Source organism: Mirounga leonina, unplaced genomic scaffold (assembly GCF_011800145.1).
Source record: "Mirounga leonina isolate KUSES-001 unplaced genomic scaffold, KU_Mleo_1.0 Mir_201, whole genome shotgun sequence".
Lineage (NCBI taxonomy): Eukaryota > Metazoa > Chordata > Mammalia > Carnivora > Phocidae > Mirounga > Mirounga leonina.
Genome location: NW_023270504.1, coordinates 25,220,951 through 25,246,356, shown reverse-complemented (window position 1 = coordinate 25,246,356; position 25,406 = coordinate 25,220,951). Strand labels below are relative to the sequence as shown.

The 25,406-nt window shown below is 51.5% G+C and overlaps 1 protein-coding gene across 1 annotated transcript in view; it reads left to right on the top strand.

Moving 5' to 3' along the window:
• Positions 1 to 24,076, top strand: part of CD9 (CD9 molecule) — a 33,120-nt gene extending 9,044 nt beyond the window's left edge. The window contains exons 2-8 of the mRNA XM_035028417.1: positions 12,086 to 12,188; positions 18,386 to 18,483; positions 19,425 to 19,499; positions 21,317 to 21,415; positions 21,550 to 21,639; positions 22,287 to 22,370; positions 23,510 to 24,076. Coding sequence (XP_034884308.1) covers positions 12,086 to 12,188; positions 18,386 to 18,483; positions 19,425 to 19,499; positions 21,317 to 21,415; positions 21,550 to 21,639; positions 22,287 to 22,370; positions 23,510 to 23,575 — 615 coding nt within the window. The 3' untranslated portion in view covers positions 23,576 to 24,076. The remainder of the gene's footprint in view (positions 1 to 12,085; positions 12,189 to 18,385; positions 18,484 to 19,424; positions 19,500 to 21,316; positions 21,416 to 21,549; positions 21,640 to 22,286; positions 22,371 to 23,509) is intronic.
• Positions 24,077 to 25,406: the final 1,330 nt, after the last annotated feature.

Below are 25,406 nucleotides of genomic sequence, written 5' to 3'. Positions count from 1 at the left end.
ATAGAACTGTACTGTATTTATCCCAAAAATCTGCATATAAGCTGAAACCCGTGTTGTGCAAATGGCAGCTATAATTAAGAGACCCGAAACGAAGGCAGAGATCATGGCAAAGGGATAGGATAGATGATAGGTTGGATGCAGCAGTTGGAGACCTCAGCTTCTGCCCCTCCCCTGGCTTTGTGTTCAGAACGCCCCATGATGGGGAAGGAGGGCCATTTAACGGAGCGGTGCTGGGTGTGCCTGTTGCCAGCACCGCCAGTCCACACACCACATGGCATTGCTTCAAAGGTATAAACAGAGGGGCATCTCCCACCACTCAGGGCCCTGCAGGCAAGTGGTAACTGGTCCCGCAGATGGAATGAAAGCTAGCTGGTCCACATGGCTGAAGTGTGTAAACAAGAGTGGAGTGTGTGTGTGTCTAATCACCAGGCATCTTAGTGAGGCATACACAATGGAAAACAAATGTGTGGTATTCTGGAATTTAAAGTAAAACATCCCCAAAACAATCCCCCACATCAGATGATTTTGGTTAAGATCAGAATGCCTGCTTTCAGCAGTAACCAGATTTATGGGCTGGCTGATGTATGCTCCAGGTCTGGCAAATGGGCCATGGAAACTTGCAGTGAGGTTCCTTGTTTAGAAAGAGGTTATCTTGGGCAGAGGCCCTCCCTCTGGAGCCTTCATCCCCAAACTACTTAATATTAACACACCATATTAGCTAAAACTCTTCTTCTCTTTTGGGCCGAATAGGGCTCTGGTTTTTAAATGATGCTGACTTTGTTCTTGGAAGGGAGGATTTGTCATCTCTTGAACTTGTTCAGACCAGGTCGCTGCCTAATTACCATAAAGGTGTGCTGACAAAAAGCCTACAAGGCCCTTCATCCCCTGCCACACCCCAGAGAGGGGACCTCGCTAGCTCCCTTCCACCAGGGATGAGCCAGGCAGTCAAGTACCCGACCTCTGCATGGCCCGAGCTATGCATGTGACAGAGGGAGAGAGCTGATGGCTAAGTTGCTCCATACCTGCTCTGTGACCTTGGGCAAGTTACTTTACCTCTCTGAGCCCGTTTCCTCATCTCCAGCTAGGATGTTCCTAACTACTTCAAAGGGTATAAGGCAGTCCTACCAGCCCTCTTATATTCAGAAGGGGCAGCAGGGCCTTACCGTAGAAATCTAGCTCCCTCATATTCCTCTTCTCCCTGGGAAATACCACTGTTGCTCCCATAGGTCATGTTCCCCTGAGGCCAGGCTGGAATACACCATGGCCCCAAAGAGCCATGCTTAGCAAACTGAGGGCACCCGTAGGCTGGTAGCTGTTGAGCCCCTCCGTCCAGGAGACCCCCCCCACAACCAAGTGCACAGAATCCCCAGAAAGTGAACCCCTGCAAGGTCAGAGAACAGGCTAAGCAGGTGCTTAGGACATCAGCAATGCAGGTAAGCCCGAGGAATCATGGGGAAACCAAGCACTTTTTTGAACTTCATTATATTTATTTTATAACTCCAATTTTTAAAATATTGAATTATATAGGTGATGGGATAGGTGTCATCATTTTTTATACTGCCCGTATTTATACATTTTTTATACTGCCTGTATTTAGGGCAGTAAATGGTCACAAGAGGCAGAAGTGTGCCTCCCCAGGGGCCTGGCTTCTCAGGGATGCTTGGGTTTGTCGTTGACCTCCCGGTGTGCCCGCCCGACGTGCCCCCGACGTGCGGTCAGGGAGCAGTACACAGTGGTTGGGGTGGGAGGAGTTGTCAAAAATGCAGATTCCTGCTGGGAAAGCAGCAAATCAGAGACTCTCCCTATGCCTCACTTTCCTTATTTGAGTCACGAAGGTAATACCGCCAAAGTCTTAGGGTTGTTAGAAATGATGGCGTATTTAACATAAAGCGTATCGAGGTGCCTGGCTCAGAGCAAGAGCTCAGGTACTGGTTTGGGCAGCTATGGCTACAGTGACTGTTACCACGGCCTCTCAGAACGTTTCAGAGATTGAAGTTGTCCTAAGCACTCACACTCCTCTATGTCTTCTTGCTTCAATTCTGTAAAGCCACCTCACACAGGATTGTTCCGGCCTGAAACTTTACCACGAAAGGCATCCGTTTCAGAAGGTGAATTCGAGAACTCCTCCTTCCAGCTGTCCACAAAATGCCCATTTCAGAGATTTCCCCAGTGTGGGAAAGGTGGGTGAGGAGAGGGCCCAGTTTTTGAACAATTAGCTGGCTGTGGCCCCGGCATCAGGGCCATTTGGCAACCCCCCCCCCCCGGTGTGCCCTCCCGGTGTGCTCTGTCCATCAGGCAGTTGGCCTCAGACAGAGGCCAGGGTCAGGTGGCACCTCCAGGTAGACTCCACAAGGTTTGTGGAGTCTACCTAAAGCCATAGGGAAGAAGAAATCTGCTCTGCCTCCAAACCAGGAAGGGTAGCCTCGGCACCTCTCCTGTTCACTTCTCATGCTTCCCAAAAAGAGGTCGATTGCTCTTATCTAGAACTCTCTTGACACCTTGAAGCCAGGTCCCAGAGCGGGGCAGGGCCAAAGTCGCCAGGGCTTCTATGTGGACACCACAGGGAGGAAAAAGAAGATAGAGCTGGCCCCAGGGGGTGCCTTTTCACACCCGGTGATGGTGGGCTTGAGACCACCACCTTTCCCAGCCTCAGCAGAGGGGGAGGGGAAGAAGAGCGAGAGAACAAACCCCAAGAAGTTAGTGGTCAGCACTCCGGCCCTCTTGGCTTTCCCCTCGGCGGGGGCCGGTGCCCTGAGTCTGAATCGCCTCGGCGTAGCAGGCAAGGCAAGGTTTAGGTCAGAGCATTTTGTCAAATTCAGCATGTCCGGAGGACCTTCTTGTCCCCCAGGAATAGTTCTTAGGGGTTCCCAGTCTTCCCATTCCCCAGCTGGGCAGGGAGAGAGCACAGTGTCAAGAGGAGGGGAGCTTTGAGTCGTCTACGTGGATCAGGTTCAGTGTGAACGCAGCCCCTTGCAGGCTGTCTCTCTTCAAGCAAGTTGTTACTTAACCTCTTGGAACCTGTTTCATCTCTAAAATAAAGGTGATGAGATGATTAAATGAGATGATGTACGTTGGTCACCGCCTGTAATGTGGGACGCACATGGATACTCATAGAGAATAACTGCTCCTATTATTATATGATTGAGTTTCCTTTGTCTAGCCTCTGAAGGAGTTGCTCATGACAGAAAGGCTGCCAAAAGTCAACTCAACACTAGCCTACAACGTCATTACCCATCAGCCTCTGCGTGTATTCTTTAAAAAAAAAAAAAAATTTCCCCCTAGGATTTAGGGTTGGCTGAGGAAAAGAATCCACTCACACGTAATGGTAGCCCAGCCTGGGGAGAATGCGGGTTGCAGAAATCAGGAAGAAGTTTTTACCAAGAGTGCCCTGCTACGGAGGCTGTGGGAATCATTTTGGCTTCTTGGGGAGGAGAGTTCACAGGGCTGAGCCTGTGTAATGAATGTACTTCTTTGGAAGCCAAATGCAGGTTCTAACTTGACCCATTTACTATGAATGCCCAAGCTCAGTGGGTTCAAGATGGAGTTGTCCAGCTATTATCTCTTTCATACCTCTTGCTTCCTTCCTGTTTACCTGCCCTGTATCCTCCCCCTTAACTGTCACCATGCAGCAGTTCAAGGTGGACTGAGGCCCAGTCCCATGGCTCTACAGCACAAGGTGGGACGGTTGAGCCCCCACTCTCCGGATTGCAGTGTAAATTGGAATGGCGAAATTCTGCCCCATGTTGGGCGGCGCCCAGTGAGAGCTCATACCACCCCCCCACCCACCCCCTCCATGGCTTCCTGCCCTTCAGCACTGGCATTTAGAAAGCTAGTTTCTGGGTTCAGAACCCCCAGAGAAAGCTTCTTTCTCCATGTGGTTCCGGTTGTTCGGTGCTTACATAAAGGCCTGGAGCATTGGTTCTCAGACGTGAGGGAGCATCAGAATCATCTGGGGGGATTGCTGGGCCCCACCCCACTCGCCTCTAATTCAGTAAGTCTAGGATGGGGACAGTGAATTTTCCTGTCTAGTAAATTCCCAGGTGATAGTGCTGGTCTGGGGACCACATGTTTCCCAATGGCCCAGCTTCTGCCCTCGGTGGCTCGGTAAAAGCCCCAGAGCAGAAGGGGTCCAGAGGGCCGAGATGACCCCCAGGATGACCGTACTCACAGAGGGACTTACTCTCCAGGACCGTCACCTCCAGGGTTTTTTCCGACTCGTCTCTACAAAACTAAAGTTAACGTTGATATCTTCAAATTCTGTGAGGAAGTAACATTTTACTTGGGATCCTCAGCGAAGGCAGGGCATGGCAGTTTTTCCTGTTCAGTAGAGCAAAATTGGGTTTTTGGTGGTGTTTCTCTCTGCGGTGGGACTGGGTCCTGGAGGACTCCAGCCTCGGCTCCCGCAGGGTGCCCATGCCCTTCCAAAGATGACAGCTTCAGCCTTCGTCAGGAGGTGGGAGAGGAGGGTGCCAGCAGAGGATCCGAAGAGGTGGTAGGGACTGGGCTCCTGTTTGTGCTTGTCGCCAGGGCCCGGCCCGGCCTCCTGACGAGTGAATCAGCCCATCCGAGGCTTGGCAGTCCACCGTGAGCCAGGGTTTCCATGGAGATGGGTGAGGCCCGAGCCCACAGGTCTGGGTGGCCTGACTTGTTTTTAAATGCTGAAGCCTGTGTGAACATAGAGGTCCTTATCTCCACTTCTGAGGTTTTCTTAAAGTGTGACTGGTATTTTGGGGCCCGGAAAAGGCTGATAGGGGAAACTCACATCCTTGGTATTCGGTCTGTTACTGATTTCCTGGGTGCCATGGGCAACTATGCCTACAGGTCTCCCAGGCTTGGTACCTTTTAAAAAATAAATAATAACAACCGGGGCTGGTACATATCTTTCTGAAGGAGGGAAGTGAAGAGGTAACATCCCCTCCATTTCTGCTCCACAAATACCTCCTTCCCACGGAGGTAATTCGCATTACCATTCCTGCCGCATCCTCACAGAGCTCCCGGGAGGCGTTATGGGTGTGGGGAAGGTAAATTTATCCATCGTCCCTCCACCGCAGGGCACTCGTGCAGACCCACAGAAACCAGAACCCCAGTGTCCTAAATCGCCCTGCTCCCTCCTGCCCGGCCGCCGCCTCAGGTCGTAGAGGGACACAACCGACAGCCACCGACTGCCGTGAATTGCCGCCCTATTGTCTTGTGTCTTTCTCCAGGTTTATTCTTCTCATTCCTGGCATTATTTTCCCTACAGAATCCCGCCGGCTGTGCCACATCGTGGCTTTCAGAGTGTTGTGTGTGCCTCACCTCGCTCAGTCATCCCCTCCCAGCTAGGTGAAAGGGAGGGCAGGCGCCATGCGATCTCTTTTCACAAATGAGACCTCTGAGGTGCGGAGAAGCCAAGGAAAGTGCTTAGTGTCAAACAGCACTGAGGTGGCAGAGCAGAGTGAGACCCAGAGTCCACGGCCGGCCACAAATCCAGGGCTTCTAGGCAGAAGTGTGCCAGAGGGGCGCCTGGGTGGCTCAGTCGTTAAGCGCCTGCCTTCAGCTCAGGTCATGATCCCAGGGTCCTGGGATCGAGCCCCACATCGGGCTCCCTGCTCGGCGGGAAGCCTGCTTCTCCCTCTGCCTGCAGCTCCCCCTGCTTGTGCTCTCTCTCTCTCTCTCTCACTCTCTGACAAATGAATAAATAAAATCTTAAAAAAAAAAAAAAAAAAAAAGTATGCCAGAGACTCCCCTAGTGGGATGGGGGACTCTATGGACGCACGTATGGCATCCCCTCAGGGGCCTCTGACACCTGGCGCACGTAGACCAGGCCCTGGGTGGCACAGATGGCGGAGCCGGGGACGCCGCCTCCTTGCTTTGTCCTTCTTTCTGTGAGGCCGCCTGCCCCTCACTGAAGAATATTACAGCATCACCTTGACCACAGGTTCACCAGAGCAACAAAATGGCCATTGCTTTTCCAGAAGGACAATGGGAAGCAGGAAAGCAAGCAACCCATTTCCCCTACCCCTAGCCCCTTAACTGCTGCCTGCCTCCAACCCCAACAAAGTGCCAATGGGACTACCTAAAGTCTGAGGCCGACCTCGGAGAAACGGCATGTGGAGAATGAGCCACTCTGCCCCTTCTGGGCTTTCTAAGGCAGTTGGATAGAGACATCATAATGAATATTTTGTCCTTTAAAAACAAATGTATGTCCAGTGAGGTCATATTACAGAAGAAAAGAGGGCACCAGGAGGAAAGGGGGCGCCTAGCCAAGACCACCCAATTTGTTCACCATGAGAAGATTTTTCTTTGAAGTGGGATTTGTCCGAGGCAAACAGGGCTCTTTCCACCTGAGGGGGTGGGCTGCCGGGCCACATGCACGCACATGCACGCACGCGCACACACACACACACACACACACAGCTGCTCTTTTCCTTCTTGTCACATCTGTCTGCAGGCTTTCTTCAAGTGCTTCCGTCAGGGTGGCTGCCTGTCTGTAAACACTTCCTCAGGCGCTAACTAGAGCCAGCTTTGCAAACTAGGCATAGGGTCCGGAGCAATGAGGTGCCCCTAACTGACATTACACTTCAATTTGTTTTCAATCTGCCTTCGGCATTAAAGCCATTGCCTCTAACTCCAGGCGTGTTTTAGCATAAGATTTCCGGGCCTGACCGTCCAGCCAGGTTTGTGGGGTGACTCACTGAAGTACTCATCTTCCCGTGGGTGCCTTTAGTGAGGTGTGCGTTCAGTGGTGGCAGAGGGGATGACCAGGAAACAGTTCGCCATGGGCCTGAGCAGGCGCACTGCTGGGTTCTCGTGTCCCCTGGAACCGGCATAAGCCCCAGGTGACGGGGTTACCTGTGCGCTCATCAAAGACCGGATGTCGAACTGGACTTCTTTGTGGGGTGAGGACAGTGACTCATGGGCTCTTCATAAAGTCTCATTTTCAAAAGACTTTATATGGATTTGTCCCTAAGTCTCACTGCGATATTCGTCACATGCCCTCGTGGGTCTTTCTCAATATTTTCTCTGGACAAGTTACTGTTCTTGGCAGTTTCTGACTTTTATAGTGAGATCTGGATGAAAAGCCAGGTGGGAAAGGAGGCTTGTTGAAGGGAAGAGGGGAGAGAGAGAGAGGAGCTTCTGGTGGGAGTTTCAGAGATTCTGTCCCCTTGAAGTAATCCTCTTATTGATGGGATAATTATTTGTTGATTGACTGATAATTTATTCACTGTTATGCCCGAGGTATGGACAGGGCAAGGGACTAGAAAGCCTGAGAAACAGCCCTGCCCGGAAGGAGCTTGTGCTCCAGCGAGACCCAAGCCCAGCACACCCGCGAGAGGAAAGGCGCGTGTGAGGGCGCTGGAGAGAACATGCGCGAAGCTCGCGGGTTTGTGTTTCCTTGGGAGGAGGCTGAGGACATCTTGGTGGGGAAGCAGCAGGCCTCGGTGGTCAGAACGGCTTTGCAGGGGGAAGGGCTGGTATGAGCAGAGGCGAGAACGCAGGGGACTTATTTGGGAACCTGAGTGATTCCATCTAAGGGGCAGCTGAGGAGGAGGTGGGCTCAGGGTTCAATTGTGTCATGCTGCTGAGAGATCAGAAAAGGTGAACCACAGCTAACGCCTTAAAACTTAAAACTGAGGGGCACCTGGGTGGCACAGTCTGTTAAGCATCTGCCTTCAGCTTGGGTCATGATCCCAGGGTCCTGGGATCGAGCCCCACCTTGGGCTCCCTGCTCAGCGGGGAGCCTGCTTCTCCTGCTGCTCCCCCTGCTTGTGCTCTTGCTCTCTGACAAATAAATAAAATCTTAAAAATATTAAAAAAAAAAAAAAAAAAAACCTTACAGCTGAGCAACTAAGCCACGTGAGCCTTTCAGGGAATTGGCTGCTGCCGCACATGGAAGGCAGGAGGCATGGAGGGCAGGAGACAGGCTGGGTTATATAGTGACAACTTTCTGGGGACCTGGAGGTGGATAAGCCACCAGCTCAGGTGTCAGAGCACCAGGCAACCAGAAGGGAGCAGTGAGCCTGGAGGGAGAGAGGGTTTGTTTCTGTTTCGAAATTTAGGATAGACCTAGGATAGGCTTTGAAAGAAAAAAACCCAGCTTAGTTTTAGAACCGTTTCAGATGTACAGAAAGGTTGCAAAGAGAGTATAGAGAGCCCCCTACTCCCCCATCAGTTCCCCCTATGGTTAACATCTCTAGGACCACATTGCATGTGTCACAACTAAGAAAGAACCAATGTGGTACATTACTATTACCTAAACCAGGCTCCCTCGGGCCTCACTTGTTTCACCAGTAAGACCCTTTTCCTGTGACACTTTCGGGTCTTCCCTGGTTTCTCAGAGATGACCTTAGCACTTTCTGGGAAGTGCTGGCCAAGTATTTTGTAGAATGTCCTCAATTTAGGTTTTTCTCCTGGCTATCTTCTAAGAAAAACAAACATGCATGAGGAATTCAAGCATTTCCAACACAACAGTGGGGAAAAGCTCTCCTTTTTCTGTCTGCACTGTCAGATAGATGGGCCCATTTGGGGGCAAAGAAGCTTTTCTTGGCAAAACTTAAATGTTTCCCTTTGGCTTCCTTTGGGAACGAGGTAACCAGGTAGACTCTGCGGTGCCTCGGGCTGGGAGTCGAGGCTCTGGACTTTTCACTTCCATCCCTACCACACAGTTGGTGATCTTCGACAGATTGCTGTCCTTTTCGGGGGGGGGGGGGGGGCTGTGAGCAGGAATTGGCTCACTGAGCGTCTACATCAGACCTGCTCAGATCCTGCATTGTTGCAAAAGCAAGATGGCAGCCATGGTAACGGTGTGGCCCACGTTCCTGCCACAAGTCAGCTCATTCACCCGGGTGGAAACCAGCAACTTCTTGGCCTCCCGGACCCCTGTTTTCGTAGTTTATGGAGTCCTTTCATAATTGACTCCATGCCCTTTTTTCAAAGTTAAAGCTCCCTCTGGTTCTTGCCATTTGTTTTCTCCTAGTATTCCAAGTAGCTAGGGGTGAGAGCCAGGTGGGGGGACTGGGGCACCCCCCAGTGCCACACCAAAAAGTGAATTCTTCTAGAAAGTACTCCAGAGCTCCTTAGATCGTGCCACCTGCACACCTAGGAGGCATTATTAGGTGGTGCCAATTATATGTGGCCCTGTGACCCCCAGCCATCCATCATGACCCTGCCGACTGAAGCAATTTCTCCAATAGCATTCCAGAAAATAGGGCAGCTAATGGCTTACATATCTTCCCCTCAGGCCAATTAACTCCAGTAATTGAATCCAAAAAGGCTGTAAGACTCACTCCTCTGATTTGTGTGAACCATGTGCTCCCAGTCCTACCCCTGACCCTCCCTTCCACCTGGGTGTTTTGAACCTTCCTCCTCCTCCTCTCTTTCGGTGAGTTTATAGGCATAAGAAACTGAGATCAAGCACTGCTTTTTCCATTTGTCCAGAGCCAGCCGCTTTTTCTTCCTCATTTTAGTGAAACGCTGTAGCTTTGACAACCAAGCAGCATGATGCTAGGTTTTGGGTGGGGTCCACATGTGTGGGACCCCCAACTCTCTCTGGCCATGTCCTTGGCCGGGGTGAGACCTGAAGTCTGTCTTCTCCTAGTTCCAATTCTCCAGCATGATGTCCTTCTCACCACCAGTGTGTGTAGACCAGGTAAACGATCGGACTTCTACAGATTTGGCTCAGGCTCCTTGATATGGTAAAATGGAAGAGGCCTGACCATTGCAGGTGTTTTTTGGGTACCACTGTTGTTATCCGTGGAATCATTCCCAAAGAGAAATAATTGAGCATAATGGAGAAATAATTGCGCATAATTGAGAAAGCATAGAGCAGAAAGGACAATAAATGACACAGGCCTTTCTTCGGTCCCAGGCGTTCTCAGCAATAGCACCAGCAAGATGAGGGCAAGAGGGAGGACTGAGGACAAGGTTTGTGTCCAAGCGCTGACTGAAATTGAGACCTCCCTCCGGTGCATGGGAAGTCCCTGCCTACAGCATTCTCAGGTTAACACGGTCATGTCCACAGGGAGGCCAGCAGCCTCAGTCTCCCATTGTTCAGGGCTCTCATTGGGCCTCCATATGTTGTGGGGAGACAAGAAAGCATTGCCTTCTTTCCTTTAACTCTCCAGGGCCCCAGGGGAGCTAAGGCCAGGGCCTGACCACCACAGTCAGGACCCACTTAGTGTGTGCTTGTCCTGGACTCAGAGCATGGGCATGTCCCAGCTGGGCCCCACCGTGTCCCTGCCCCAACGGTGGCACTCCTGAGTCAGGAGAACCCAGTCTGAACCAAGGTACCCAGGCTAGAAATGGGGGAGAGACTCCTACATCTCCCCGCCTTCCCAGAGCCATGTCTGCTGTCTTTGGATTAGGCCAGGAGCCCCTCACTCACCTGCAAGTCTTTTGTGAATAAGAAGGAAAGCCTGGCATCCATGAGTTTTTCTTCTCTGCATTGTGTAGCTATGGGGCACCTTATGTTCCATACTTACTGATGTGTGGTGTTGCCTTCCATCAGATGAGAGCTAAGAGGTCTGGGGAGATGCTGAATGACTGTCCTCCTCGGGGAGGAGTGCGACCTGGTGACCTGAGTGCTGATCGAGTTATTCTCACAAAGCCCACTTGGTGGTACCTCCTTCGGAAGGACTTCTAGTATCATCTCCTTTATTTCTAGCCATACTTAAATAGCAAGGAGGGGCCACATGTCACCATTCACGTTCTACAGATGGGAAAACTGAGGCAATAGAACTCTGAGCCAGGAATTCCTGAGCCTTGCTGTGGAAACGCAGCACTGGAGGCGTGGGCAAGGGTTTGACCCTACTGCAGGCCGCGGCCCTGGGTTGTCATGTCCGCCGTCGCCACCTCCACTCATCACATCTGCACCCATGGCCGAGCCCTGGGGGGGAGAGGAGCAAACAATTACAGAGGGAGAGGCCTGGCCACACCGCACCGCGGCTGTCCCAGCTCCCAGGGCAGAGTCAAGCTCCCTCAGGAGCAGGGCTCTGACACAGGGCGCCTCTGTCGAGGAGGGTGAGCCACTGTCCCTCAGGCCCTGCACTGCAGCCTGGGAGTCCCTCCCGTGCAAGCCCCGGGCCAGATGAGAGACGGGGAGCTCAGCTCAGCACTGGGGGTCGAGGACCACTTTGCCGGGGGCCTCCTGCACAGGCCTCTAGTTCCACAATGCCGGGCCGGGATTTGGCAACTCGGTTGTATTCCTTAGTGGGAAAGTCTGCCCTTCAGGGTCCAGTATCTCAACTTGCCCACCTATAAAACAGGATTTTTGGAAGATTGGGAGATTACTCAGACGTGTCTTACCTGATGTTTATAAGGATTACTCGTTCAGAAGCATGCGCCTAAAACCTGGAATGGGGCAGGTCAGCCTGTCAGGTTTGCCAGCGTGAAAAGAAAAGGACAAATGTGGGCCACTCAGGGGAGACTCTGCTCTGTCACTTACTGAGCCGTGTGATTTCGTGAGGCATCACGGCTGCCCTTGTGGGTGCTAGACTGCCCACTGAGCAACTGTCTTCTTTTTTATCGTATGGTACATATACAGAGTAGTGCATGAAACACCAACAGTGTAAAGCCTAATTATGATGTAAATATCCATGGCACCACCACCCAAGTCCAAAGCTAGACTATTACCAGTGCCCTACACCCTCCCCCTGCAGAGCACTGCACACTTGACTTCAGGATAATCGCTTTCTTTTTCTTTTCCTTTGTCATTTACACGCACCCCTAAGCAGTAGAGCACTTTCTAACTGTAAGGGATCACACTGTATGTGTTTTTGTGTGCCTTGCTTCTTTTGTTTGGCATCATGAGATGCACTCACGGTACGCGCGTAGCTGACAGTGGTCCGTTGTCACTGCTGTGTAGTATTCCAGTGTCCGTAAAGGGCCCGTTCTGCCGCTGGGCTGCTGGGAGGTGATTGTTCCCAGCCGGCTGATATTTTTAGCAAATGGATTGATCCCCGCACTGGCTGTTGTTACTAGCAGGTGCACAGTGAGAGGCAGAGATGGAGGCGGCTCCCAGAGCCCTTTGCAAGTCTCCCCTCCGGTGTCGTGGCACGGTGCCCCCCTGGCAGCCAGGACTAATGCCCATATCCGGGATATCTTGCAGCTTGCCGGCATTGCAGTCCTTGCCGTTGGACTATGGCTCCGATTCGACTCTCAGACCAAGAGCATCTTCGAGCAAGACAGTCAGCCTTCCAGCTTCTACACAGGTGAGGGGGACGGGGGCACTGAGTACCTCCTCAAACTGTGGAGATTGTGCTGATCCAGGGACTGGCCTTGGGAAAGATTTTTGCTCTGGCCCCGTTGACCTGTCGGGTCCCTTTCAAGCCACACTTGGTGCAGTCCAGCCCACGAATTTGCATTTGACTGATGCGGGTTCTTTAACATGCTGACTAAGTCTGGCATCCTGACCATGCCCCCAATAGGAAGTTGGCTCTGCCCAAGGTGCAGACCCTCTCTTAATGCCGTGTCTTCGTAGTCTTGCTCAGTTCCTTAATTCAGAAAACTTTGTCCTGGGGACCCAGAGTGCCAGGAGTAGGAGAGGTGAGTCCTCCCCACTGTGCAGATAGATAGGGGCTCTGAGACCCCAAAACATCTGCCTCCTGGATCATACAGTCAAAATGAATAAGAGACTAGCAGAGATGCCAGTCTGGCAGACCCCGGGTGCTGGTAAATGCCCTGGGTATTGGGTTTTATTTGTTTGTTTCCTAAAGTGCTTTTGCTTTGGGGCAAAGGTGTGCAACTTAGACACAAATAGACTTGCCAGCTTACATGTGGCTCCTGGGCATCTTTTCATCTTTTCTAGCATTTTTCTGTCCTTTCCGCCCACCACTGAGGCTTGTCAAATGCAATTCCCCGGTTTCTAGTCAACTCACGAAATCCGAAATCCACAGCTGTTTCTGTATGGGGGGATAGGAAACACTTCATTTACGAGAAACAAGAGCAGCCCCCTATTTTTAGGACGATGCTGCCATGTCATCAGGCTCAAAGTGTAAGTTTGGTCATTTCCTTCCCACCCACCAAAGAAGTTATTTTAAAAAAAAGATGGAGAACACAGCCTGAAGAGAGTCATACCCCAGGCCTTCTGGAAGGACGCGGCAGCTGGTGGGCACACAGACCCCCTTCCCGCCTCCCAGACGCCACCTGAGCCAGGCCTGCATGGGCCACTTGGCTGCACGCACCCAGCCCCATGGACGTTTCCCTGCTTGTGTTGCCCGTTGCTATTGTTTTGGGGATTTTTTAGGGTGTGTCTCCCTATTTCCGGAAAGAAAGTGAGGGAAAGAAAAGCACAAGTATGTTTTTTGAAAGAAACTATGTGCACGCGCATGCGCACACACACTCACACGTGGAGTTTTTAGGGAGTAGGTCTCTAGAGTGCCCTGACTTGTTTTAGCAACAGCATTTTTGCAGGGTGGCGGGGGAGGGGGGCCTGGAATGCTGCCCTGTGGAGAGGGAGCAGCACAGGGGTGCTGTGCCGAGGGGGACCTGGCGCCCTCCTGCCCCACTCGTTGTCACGTTGTCACGCCAGGGAGCTGCGGGCCCTCTGGGGGAGAGAGGAGAGCAGATCTGCACAGGAATGTGGAAGGGGGTGGCAGCCGATGGGGCCGGTGTCCTGAGGAGAGGCTGGCCTCCTGCTTGGCTGCCATTGCGCTCTGCAGAGTGCCTGGCTGGCTTCCATCTTTTGTTTTCTAGGACTCTGGCTAATTCCCCGTGTTTTTAGATGTAGGAGGCAAGGATCTCATTGGCGAGTGGAGGAATCGGGAGGAAGACAACCCCTTCTTCGTGTGTTGCTCACTGTCTCACACGTGTTGTTACGTGATTTAATCCTCATAACTCTTTAGGGTACATGGAATGATTTCCATCTTACCAACGAAGGAACCAAGGCCTAGAGGTTAAAGAGCTTGCCTGAGCTCGTACCTGTCAAGAGGCAGGGCTAGGATTTGAACCCAGGCCTACGAAAGCTGCTGCTTGGATTGTCCGTGCTAGGTTGTGGGGAGCACTCCCCATGGAGGAAGAGGCGGTATCTCTACCAACCGGATGTTCCCCATTGGGGGTGCTGGGCGGGGTGGAGGCTCCTTTGGCCTTTGACCTCACCCAGATTGTAGTTGGGGGGAGGGAAGCCTGCAGCGCTGGTAGCCCTGGCCGGCAGATGACAGGTGGGAAGGGACGCAGGGTGGCCGGAGAGTGATGAGCCCGTGGTCGGAGGATCCACAGCTTGCCTGGGAATCACAGGATGCAGGATGGCCAGTGGTCCTAGCCGGAGTGACCAGAGGCACGGTCCCAGAGAGAGACACACAGGGATCCCTAGTTGGAGGCCAGCGGCCCCTGCCCTCAGCTGCAGCAGAGGAATATCGACATTTTGCTTCCCTGGGAAAGGGCTCAGCTCTGGGATTGTTCTCCACCTGCAGAAGCCCAAGCAAAGGAGAGCAATGCAGGTGACACTAGAGCATCAGTCAGACAAGTGACCACTGGGGTCTGGCTGGGCCTTGCCCTCCACCGAGTGCGCTGGGAAATGGAGTCATCGTCATTCATGGGCAGAGGGCCAAAGAGGCTTCATTCTCTGGATCCCCTTCCCCCTTGAGCTGTGACACCAGCCTTTGTATTGGCCGTGCCCCATCTTCTGGCAGACTACCAGCTCCACCCCTGCCATTATTCTGGGCATCATGGGGTGACTGTACCTTGCACGGGGGCCCTCACCCTCTGCCAGGCAGCCCACCGGCCAGCCTGACCACACAACCGACCCTTCAGAAAACCTGAAGGACCCAGGGGTGTATTTTCTCCAGGAGGGCAACAACGGCTTTTAAAATAGAAAAAGAATGCATAACCAGGCCGAAAAGCAAGTGAAAAAAGAAACCTCCCAACATTCACAACAGTCAGTAGTGAATCCAGAACGTCTGACAGCCTTATATGGGCCTTCTCTCCAATTCAGGTCCTGGGAGATTCAGCCTGTCAGCAGTATCCATAATCCCAGGCCGCAAACGTGTTGGGGAACTTCATTTTCTTGGTCCCAGGCCAGCAGCCCTTCTTAACTCCTTGGTGTCCTTCCAGAACCATAGCCACTGAGTGAGGGCATCTGGGGGCTCCAGCCAGAGGCCGTGGGTGTCCATCCACCCCTCCCTGGGACCATTCCTCTTTTTATAACAAGGTGCCTGACAGTTTCCAGGATACATGGCTTTTGCCCTCAGTGAGCTTGCGGCCTCGGGCACTTTGTTTTGTTGCTCTGCACCCCATTCTCCCCAGCCTGAGACGGGCAGAGCTCACACACCCACACCTCTCCAAGATAGAGAAGTACCATGCTTGGCAAATGGAGTACCACTGTGGTGCTTATCAGTGTCAACGGCCATCTACGGGAGGGAGTGGGACCAAGAGAGAGCCATTGGGGAGCAGCATAGGGTTCCTTTGAACCCCTGATCGAGTATTTGGAGACCAGAAACTGTTGTTGTAAGCTGCACACCGGGGCTGGGGCGATGGCCGGAGGCTGATGTGTCTCTCTGGAGCTAAAGCCCAGAGCCCTGATACACAGGTGAAAAGAATGCTCAGTTTTGTGTATAAAGGACACCCTGACATATGCTTCTGCTCTACCAAAGGCTTTTTTTCTCTGACCGTATAATGTCAACCTGAAAAAAGAAGAAACAGCCTTCAAGCAAATTAATACAGTAATCCTGGAGAAGGCTCCGTGACGAATAACTTTTTCCATGAGTCAGACAGAAAGCTAACATTCACTTGTTTTGTAAAGGGGAACGCTTTGTCATTTCTCATTGGCAGCCTTTGCCAACAAGCTCAGGGTGTAGGCTAGGAGCCTGTCCAGAGGGAAGCCCAGCATGGCCCTGCTGAGAAGCAGCCAAGCCCTCCAGTTGCCCCACGGCTTCCGGGGGGCTGGGGGTTGCTGTTGCAAAGGAGCCACCCTCTAGTTTCATGGCCACTGCTAAAGTGCCTGTAAATAGCTCCCAGGGAATTGCTTATCTTCCTCCCCAACCGGAGAGGGTGAAGCCAAGACACCCCACATCTGCAGCTGTCCGAGCAAGATGTAACACCAACAACCTTTGTCCTGCCATCTTCATCTGCTGAGCCCAAGAATGAGTATTTACCACTAACCAAGAAACCATTAGGAAGAGAATCAATTGCATTCTCTCTTTCTCTCTCTCTCTCTCTCTCTCATATGGGGAAATGCTTTTTCCTTTAGTAGCTCACCACTGCTGCCAGCCCAACTCGCCTCGGTTTACAAACCGGGATCTGGACTTAGAGAAGACATGTCCATCTGTCCATTCCCACTCGACTCTATTCCATGTGCTTGCAGATCCTTTTGATCTCTTAATACCCCCTATGTATTCAGACCCTGCTATGGAGCTCAGAGGAGTGACCTCATCCTTCGTTGCCTTGCCCCGATGAGATGGGGAGAAACCGGGGCCATTTGACTGCTGCAGCTCGGCTCGCTGGTGTCCCCATGGCAGAGCCTAGAGCCGAGCAGGGCCGCCCCTCCCGTGACACCCATGCAGTGCGTGGGGCCGCACTGCCTGTCCGAGTCCGGCCCACCACCTCACACTATCGGACAGCCCAGGAGGCCAGGACTTGACTCGAGGACAAGCTACATTTGTCCCCATGCCCAGTCTGGGCCGGGCATGCAGGGGAACAATACCCATATTCATACGACATAGGGGTTTGCCAGTAAACCCACGTGACTTGACATCACGACAGATGGGGGGGAAAGGGGAGAGACACAAATGCTCCCTTGTGTGCGCTCCACTCGGGGCTGCCCGGGAGCCTCAGCTGCAGGCGGGCTGCATGGTTTGTTGCCTGCAAAGCCTCGGCTCTGGACTAGGGGTGCAGATGTGGGACGGTGAAGTCACTGTAACACCTGCCAAGGTTCTCACTGCACTATCCTGTTGTGCATTGTGTGGAAACATCACAAACACTCTCTCTCAGCTTCGGCCAGCACTTTGGGGAAGTCTCTTTAGTCCCAGTGAGTAGGGAGGGATCAGCAAGTATATAAAAATGCATCACTGTGGTTCTGAGTGATTGTCATCCATCCCTCGTATTATTCAGAATGACAGCAGCTAGCATTTGTTGGGCACGTTTGGATCCTGTCCCTTCGTCTGCACAGCGAGCCCTGAGGTAGGCATCATTAGCGCCCCCGTTTCGCAGCTAGAAAATTGTCGCACGGAGAGGTGAAGTGGCTGTCCCAGGGTCACAGCTAGCTTGCAAACCCAAACGTGCTCTCGCCACGTGACAGGAGCCCCTCCCCAGGTTGAACAGAACTCGCCTGCCAGACAGGAAGGCCCGGGACCTCTGCCAGTTTCCCCACGGGGCCTGTGCGCTGGCGAGCTGGACGGCTGTGGCTTCTGCAGAGTAGAACTGCAAGACCCCTCTGGGCATTCCCGGGGGGGTGGTGGAAGGACAAGGGCCCGGCTCCACTGCGTTCCCCTCCCAGGGTTTTGCACTGCGTTGGGTCTGGGAAGAAGTCACTGCCCTTCTCACTCAGATTGAGGACTTAGAAACTGTGTCCTCACCCTCCCTTTAAAGGAGGATCCTTTTCACCCTTCACCTGGAACAAATGAACTGCAACTGTAAGACCTCTTCACCAGTGCGCTCTAAGGGATGTTTTGAAATTTCCTAGCCACCAGGCTCTCATTTTACTGATAAAGACACCGAGGCCCAGAGGGGGAAAGCGTCTTAGCCAAGATCACACAGCAGTTAAGTCTCAGCCAAGATCACACAGCAGTTAATAGCAGAGTCGGGATCAAAGCGAGGGTCTTCTGACACCAGGCCGGTGTTCTGTGCACTAAAGCACTTATACCTCTGCTGACACATGGCCTCGGTCTTCCTGACCGCGCGGGCCTCACTGCCCCCGGGAAGCAGGGCAGGGAGGCATCCCTTCTGGGAATGAGGCAGAGCTGGCCCACCCTGAGCATGGCTGGCTGAGTGCACACAACCCCTTCCTGCTGAAGGCTTGCGCTGACACACTCTTCTGTCCAGGGAGAGGCCAGCCCGGGGCTCATCCGAGTCCCAGGAAGTCAGCCCCGGCCTGGAGGGTCTATTTTAATTAGTGTGAGTGGATTCATCTTGCTGGAAACAGCTGACAGACTGGATCAGTTTGTGTCCTGAGCCGAATCTGGGGATTTCTGTGGATCTCTTTGTCCTGGTTAGGGGGTTGTGAGTACCTTCCAGGAAGGTGAGGGTAAGATGGGAGTGAGGGCTTGATGGGGCCGGGTCCTAGAAGAGAGATTGGCGGGAAGAGATGGAGGAGGCAGTTTTTAAGGACGGGACACTTCTGTCCTGAGGGAGGGGCAATAAGGATGGGGCACGGCCCAGAATCTTACAGAGGGAAAAAAGGAATTGCAGGACATATCTGGGCCTCCACACCGGTGACTCCATGCCTTGCCCTCTGTCCTCTCCCTTCTCCCCACAGGAGTTTATATTCTGATTGGAGCCGGTGCCCTCATGATGCTGGTGGGTTTCCTGGGCTGCTGTGGGGCCGTGCAAGAGTCCCAGTGCATGCTGGGATTGGTGAGTACCCCTTCCGCTCCCCGCGGCCACTCTGATCCCCAGGCCCCCGCCCCCAAGAGCTCATAGAACACATGGGGTGGGATGGGGTGCAGAGGGTACCCCAAGGGCTTGAGCTCTCCTCAGCTCCTCCACTGCAGGCCCCGCCCCAGCCTCCGAGCCAGGCAGCTATCTCGTCCTCCTCCCCTGCAAGGATGCCTTGCTCCTCTTCCTTTCTCTCTCTGTCTTATCACTTCCCTTAGGCAACTAAATGCCAGGACTTTGTTTTCCCCTTTTTCGAGGACCGCGCGTTTGCTTTTTTTCCCTGAATCCACAGGTACCTTTGCTTTCTCTTATTTTAAAATTTGTTACCGTTTCCTTCAAATTCCGAAGTGTATTCACTTTTTTTATTTCCTCAAATCCCTGTAGTTTTTGTGAGTGCACGATGGTATTTTATCACTGACTCTTCATTAACACCTTAGAAATACCAATTTTGGTGTCGGCTGTGCCCCGTTCTTTTCCTCCTGAGGAATCTCTTCCTACTACGGCTTTCGCTCCTCGCCTCGGCTTAACGCTCACAGTTCCCTAAACTTCTTCCCCGTCCTTTCCAGGCTGTTCATTTGTTGCCCAGATTCCTGACTCATAGAGACTTGTTGTTCTCCCTCGTTCTCCAGAAAACCCTTTGGTTGCTCTCATTGGCTGGCTGGGATTTCTTTTTTTTTTTTTTTTTTTTACTTTTATTTATTTATTTGACAGAGAGAGGCACAGCGAGAGAGGGAACACAAGCAGGGGGAGTGGGAGAGGGAGAAGCAGGCTTCCTGCCAAGCAGGGAGCCCAAGGTGGGGCTCAATCCCAGGACCCTGAGATCATGACCCGAGCCGAAGGCAGACGCTTAACCACTGAGCCACCCAGGTGCCCCGGCTGGCTGGGATTTCTCCTCATCCTACCCCTTCTTTGCCTTCTAGTTCTTTGGCTTCCTCTTGGTGATATTTGCCATTGAGATAGCTGCGGCCATCTGGGGATATTCCCACAAAGATGAGGTAGGTTTCTCCCATAAGATCTCTTGGGGGTGATACAGGTTTGGGAATTTGGGGGTGGGAGTGATGAGGGCGGAAGGGTGTCCCAGCTGGCCACTTGGGTCAGCTTTCAGCCATCACACATGCCTCTTACTTCACTACGTTCCCACGTGCCCATCAGAGCGTGAGCTCCCCCTGGGGCAGGGGACGTGGGTGTCATGCCAACCACTGCTTCCAGTTCCCTGGATGGTTCTGGCACATAATAGCTGTTCAGGAAAGATTCACTGGGTCCGTGTATGTGTATGTGTGTCTCACAACTCAGCAGCCCTACCCCATCTCCTCTGGAAAGATGGCTTAGGAAAACAAGTCTTTGTGTGGGCTGAACCCCCCTGCCCCTTCACCTAGTCTCTGAATATGTGTCACTATAAGCCAAGTGCTGGCCAGGCCCCATGTAGGTCCAGAGATGCGCAAGCTGTGGGCCCCTCTTGAAGCAACTGCCACCTACATGTGGGAGAAGGATACGCATTTGATAAGTGTCACAGAAGTCATTTATATCCAGAAGTTCCATGGGGTTGGAGAAGGTAGCATGCCAAAGGGAAACCTCTTCTGGCTTTGTGGAGAAGCAGGCATCGACCTGAGCTTTGGATGAGAGGATTTCAGGAGGAAAGTTGGTGGGAGATTGAGTACTTTCCTTTATTTTATTCTTTTTTAAGATTTTATTTATTTATCTATTTATTTGAGAGACACAGAGAGAGAGAGAAAGAGAGCATGAGTGGGGCAGGGGTGGCAGAGGGAGAGGGAAAGGAAGAAGCAGACTCCCCGCTGAGCAGAGAGCGCGACATTGAGCTCAGTCCCAGGACCCTGAGATGATGATCTGAGCTGAAGGCAGATTCTTAACCAACTGAGCCACCCAGGTGCCCCCCTGAGTACTTTCCTTTAAAGAGAGCTAAATGTGGGCCTCCACGGAGAGCCACTGAAGAGTTGTGGGCCAGGACGGGCCACGTCAGAACACTGTTTTAGAAAGGGCCGTCTTGGCATGTTCAGCAGCAGGGAGTGCAGGGAGACTGGGCGCTGAAACCCTGTTTAAAGAGAGAGAGAGAGATTTAACTATCCAGATATAAATGCTGCAACCGTAGAAATAGGAAGGGATACTAGTGGAAGCTGCTGAAGGAGAGATTCTGGATGTTGGTCAGTTAACTGATTGGGGGTGGGGGGGGGCGGCGAGGGACAGGCGTTTGTTAAACTAGGGTATACCCAGATACCCAGGTACAGGAGAACAATTGTCCATCATATTATAATAGCTAGTACTTATTCCAAATTTACTCTGTACCAGACACTGTGCTAGGGCTTAACATGCAATATCTCATGTAAATCCTCACCATAACCTCTGAGGCACAGACTGCTGTAATCTCCATTCCATGTACACAGAAACGGAGGTACAGAGAGGTTTAGTAATTTGCCAAAACTCACACAGCCTCTAAATGAAGAAGAAAAAAATGGAAGCCTGAGGAACTAGTAGGGTCAGGAGTAGGATTTTTTTTTTTCTTTCTTTTTTTTTTTTTTTTTGTTATTACTGTTCCTTAGATTGAGGAGAGTCCATTTTGTTCACAAGTGGAAGGGAAGGCGCCAAGTGGGGTGGAAGGGACCCGCCAAAGGTACAAGGGAAGAAGGGAAAATGGCCGGAGTGGGTTAGGGATGTGGGAGGAGACGAGAAGGGCCCCAGAGGCCCTGGGAGAGGCAGGACAGTTTGGTGGCTTCAGTCAGGAATCTTGTTGGCTGAGCATGAACAAGATGGAACGGGTGACATTTGTCCAAGAAAATGCCCTGTCTGTCCATCGCAGGTGATTAAGGAAGTCCAGGAGTTTTACAAGGACACCTACAACAAGCTGAAGTCCAAGGATGAGCCCCAGCGGGACACCCTGAAAGCCATCCACTTCGCGGTACGTCACCTCCGCAAATGCTCCGTCGGGACGCGGGTGCGCACGGGGGGCTGGGCGCACCAGCCCCCGGGTCTGTGTTCCGGTCACCTGCATCATTCGTCTCTCCCACCCCATCCCTGCCCTGCCCTCTGCAGTTGAACTGCTGTGGTCTGGCTGGTGGAGTGGAACAGTTTATCTCCGACATCTGCCCCCAGAAGGATGTTCTGTCAACCATCACAGTGAAGGTAAACTCGTGTGCCCCCCGCCTGGCTGCTCTGGACAAATCCCAGCAGCGTTGTCGTGAAATCTCACCCCCTCGTTCTGGGAGGACAGGCATCTGAGTGATCCAGAACTACTTCTCGCCCCTGTGAAAGGGGCCCACGGTGGGGCCATCTCTTTCCTCCCTGGCCTGGGGCAGCAGAACAAGGACCAGTCCAGAGAAATAACAGAGTATCCTAGCTGCCTGCAATGATTGGGCCCCAGAGCTGCTCGCTGCTGCCTCACTTTCTGCCTCCCCCAGTCCTCAAGCCAGCGGGTCGGGTGTGCTCTGACTTCTGGACACTTCGCTTTTTAGGTATATCGACAGCTCTTGATTGGAAGTGGGAGCTAACGTCCACACTTCAGAATAATCAGATGGCCTGATATGAGCTAGACCCCAAAGCAGGGCCTTACCCTTCTTCCTTCCCTTATTTCTTACCGGGACTTTAGGGACCCACCTCCATATCCCTCAGTTCTCCCTTCTGTCCACCAGCCAGGACACCTGGGCACTCCCGTCCCCAGCCCTTTCTCTGGGACCCGCAGCACTCCTGGCATGAGATGGGTGCTGTGGGTGGGAGGAGGTGTGCCGGAGCAGGGATTGTATGTGACCTGAGTCTTGGTTTGCCCTCCTCAGCCCTGCCCTGAGGCCATAAAAGAGGTCTTCCACAACAAATTCCACATCATCGGCGCGGTGGGCATCGGGATTGCCGTGGTGATGGTGAGTATTGAGGGCACCGGGAGGGAATGAGCATCTTAGTGGTTAACATCTATTAAACACACGCTCTGGCCAGGCGCTGTGTTAATACATCAATTCATTTATCAACTAATTTAATCCTCACCACACCTATGAGGTGGGAGACTAGGGAGTGGAGAGATGCAGAGGTTGAGTTGATCAAAGCCTCTGAGCTCATGAGTGAAGCATCTGGGATTTGAGCTCTGTGTGTCTCCAGAATGCGTTGTCTTAACCATTAAGGTTCAGGGGTGAATGTAAGGTGATGCGGGTGCTGCTGGTCCACGGACCACACTTTGAGTAGCGAGGGTGTAGGTCACCCAGACCTGTTAGTTATCCTGGGATCATCTTCAGGACGTGTTTTTGTTATGTGCCTGCTTTTCCTTTCCCCAAGAAAGCAGTTCAGTAAAAGTTACATGGATGGGAATTGTTTCTCTCATACACACACACACACACACAAACACACACCATAGTCTGAAAGGCATCCAAAGGTGGACAGCCAGAAGGAAGATTCCAGGCTTCAGATAATCTACTGCCCTGCTAATCGGCCCCTAGAAACCATTAAGGGCAACCAAGGTTCCCTTGGGTCACCACCCCCCTTGCCCCAAGAGGAAGTGATAAGAACCGTGTAGGGGACTTAGCCCTCCTCTGCCCCAGCAAGACTATCCCAAAAATGAGAATTGCTTCCTTTTCTTGGTGGTTATTTGCACCTAAGAAAGGCTTGAGGCCGCTTTCAGTAAAAGCCATAACAATACTTTTTAAAATGGAATATAAAACACAGACCCACACATAGATGGAAAGTATAGGCCTGTGTGGATCATTGGAATATCTGGCCTTTGAGCATTAAATTTAGCTCTGAGCTTATTTGTCACACTCTGGAAGTTTCTTCAGGGAAGTGGCTTGTGCAGTTTACACGAGCAAGTGGCCACAGACCTGCAGAATCCCAGCAGTTAGTGACTCTTCCCATTACCCAGCCCCCGTCTCTCCTCCTCTGGCACCCTTCAGCGTGCCTGGCCCTGTGGTCACTATTCTTGTTTGCCTTGGCCCAAATGACTCACATCTTTCCTCTCCCTCACCCTTCCCTCCGGAAAGCCGCCCTGTTCCTCATGTTCCTTTCTGTCTTCTAGATATTTGGCATGATCTTCAGTATGATCCTGTGCTGTGCTATCCGCAGGAGCCGAGAGATGGTCTAGAGTCAGCTTGCCCCCTTTGAGCAGGAAGGTCCACCCCTAAAGATTGTTGGTTATTTTCTTGCAGTTTTGGTTTTTTTGTGTTTTGGGGGGTTTGGGGGGTTTTGTGGGGTTTTTTGGTGTTGTGTTGTTTTTGTTTTTTGACTCTTTTTTTTTTGCCACTAACGTTAGTATTCATTCTGCATTTCTAAACAAAAAAGTTATTCCATGTTTGTCTTTTTAATGCTTTATTCAATATTGGTATTTGTAGTTGAGAAATTTGGGGATTTGGTTTGCTTTGGTTTATATTTTTTTCGTTGGTTGTTTTTGCTTATTATGTTAAGCAGAAATCCTGCAATGAAAGGTACTATATTTGCTAGACTCTAGACAAAAGATATTGTACATAAAGAGAATTTTTTTGTCTTTAAAGAGATAAAAAAAAATGTCTATCAAACTTAATCAGGTTGTAACTTATGTTGAAGACAATTTGATACATAATAAATAAATGATGATGACAATATCCTGGACCGGTTTTTGTTTTTTGCTTCCTTTATATTTTTAAAGATATTTATTTTTCAAATGTCTTCTAACCACATTTATATGAGAAATAGGTTGGAAAGTTGGTCTCCCTCTTTTGACTAATGAAGAAAGCAAGAGAGGAAGGGATTTTGATCACAAGATCACTCAGTTGTTAATAGAGTCCACACCAGAACCTAGCCCATGACTCTTTCCTGTAACATCAGGTTGTATCTCGGGAAGAGAACAGTAAATGTGACCTCCCTGATGGCGGGGGATTTGTTTTATTCACTGCTCTACTCCCAGCACCTGGAACCTACTGTCTCTAGTGCGTAGTAGGTGCTCAATAAATATTTGTCGGCAATTAATATTGGTTGGTTGAATAAATGAGGGCTTTTGATCAGGGAGGCAGAATAATTATTAAATGTTAAATATTATATTATAATTTACATTTTATGTGTGTGTGTATAATTTGCTGCATAGATTTGACCTTGTACAATCATTAGGGTTGGTTCAGCAGTCTCTTTAAGACCATTGCCTTTGCATCAGACATGAACTTGAAGCCCTGTGGTCACAGGTCAGATAGGAAGGACAGCTGGATGTAGTTGGGGAGAGCAAGAACAGGCCAGAACTCAAGCAGGAGCTAACACCCGTGAAGACAGACAAATCTGTGTCAATTCTTGTTCCTCTCATGGGGGGTGTGGGTCCTGCAGAGGCCAGGACCCTATGTGTTGGAGCTAAACACACACAGGCCAGGAGCTGGAGGAGCTGATAGGAGCCAGCAAAAAAAGCAGCTGCAAAATGCCTCATTGCCTTTCAGGCCTCCCACGCGAGGAGGGGAAAAATCCAGGGTTAGCACGCTTGCATCTCATTGCTATTCTGTGGCCCCATGAGCCTTATTAATCTGAGCATTTGAGGGCTAATTGTACTGTTTCAATGTTGAAATTGCAGGTCAACTATTCTTTTTATGAAAGTGTGAATGAGCCTGTCTTAAGTCAGCATCACAATCCCTGATTAATTCTAATATCTGCCAGTGCCCTCTAGGAAAAGCAGGTTCCACTCTGCGTCTGTGCTGAAGAGTGGATGGGGTCAGATTATACCAGGCTTGCTACTACTTAAATCGAGGAATACCTTGGAGTCATACCCTGTCTTCTCAGTTTGTCATAAATAATGGGCCCACTGCCTAGCTTAAGCGACAGCTTAGGAACACAAGTGGTGACTCCCGGAACCCAAAAGTGGAAACACAGTTGAGCCATAGGAAGTTTCTAGAACCATGGACTAGGAACTCTTGGAGCTCTACACTTCTGAGTGCTGTGTTCTGCTCGCCAAAGAGACCACT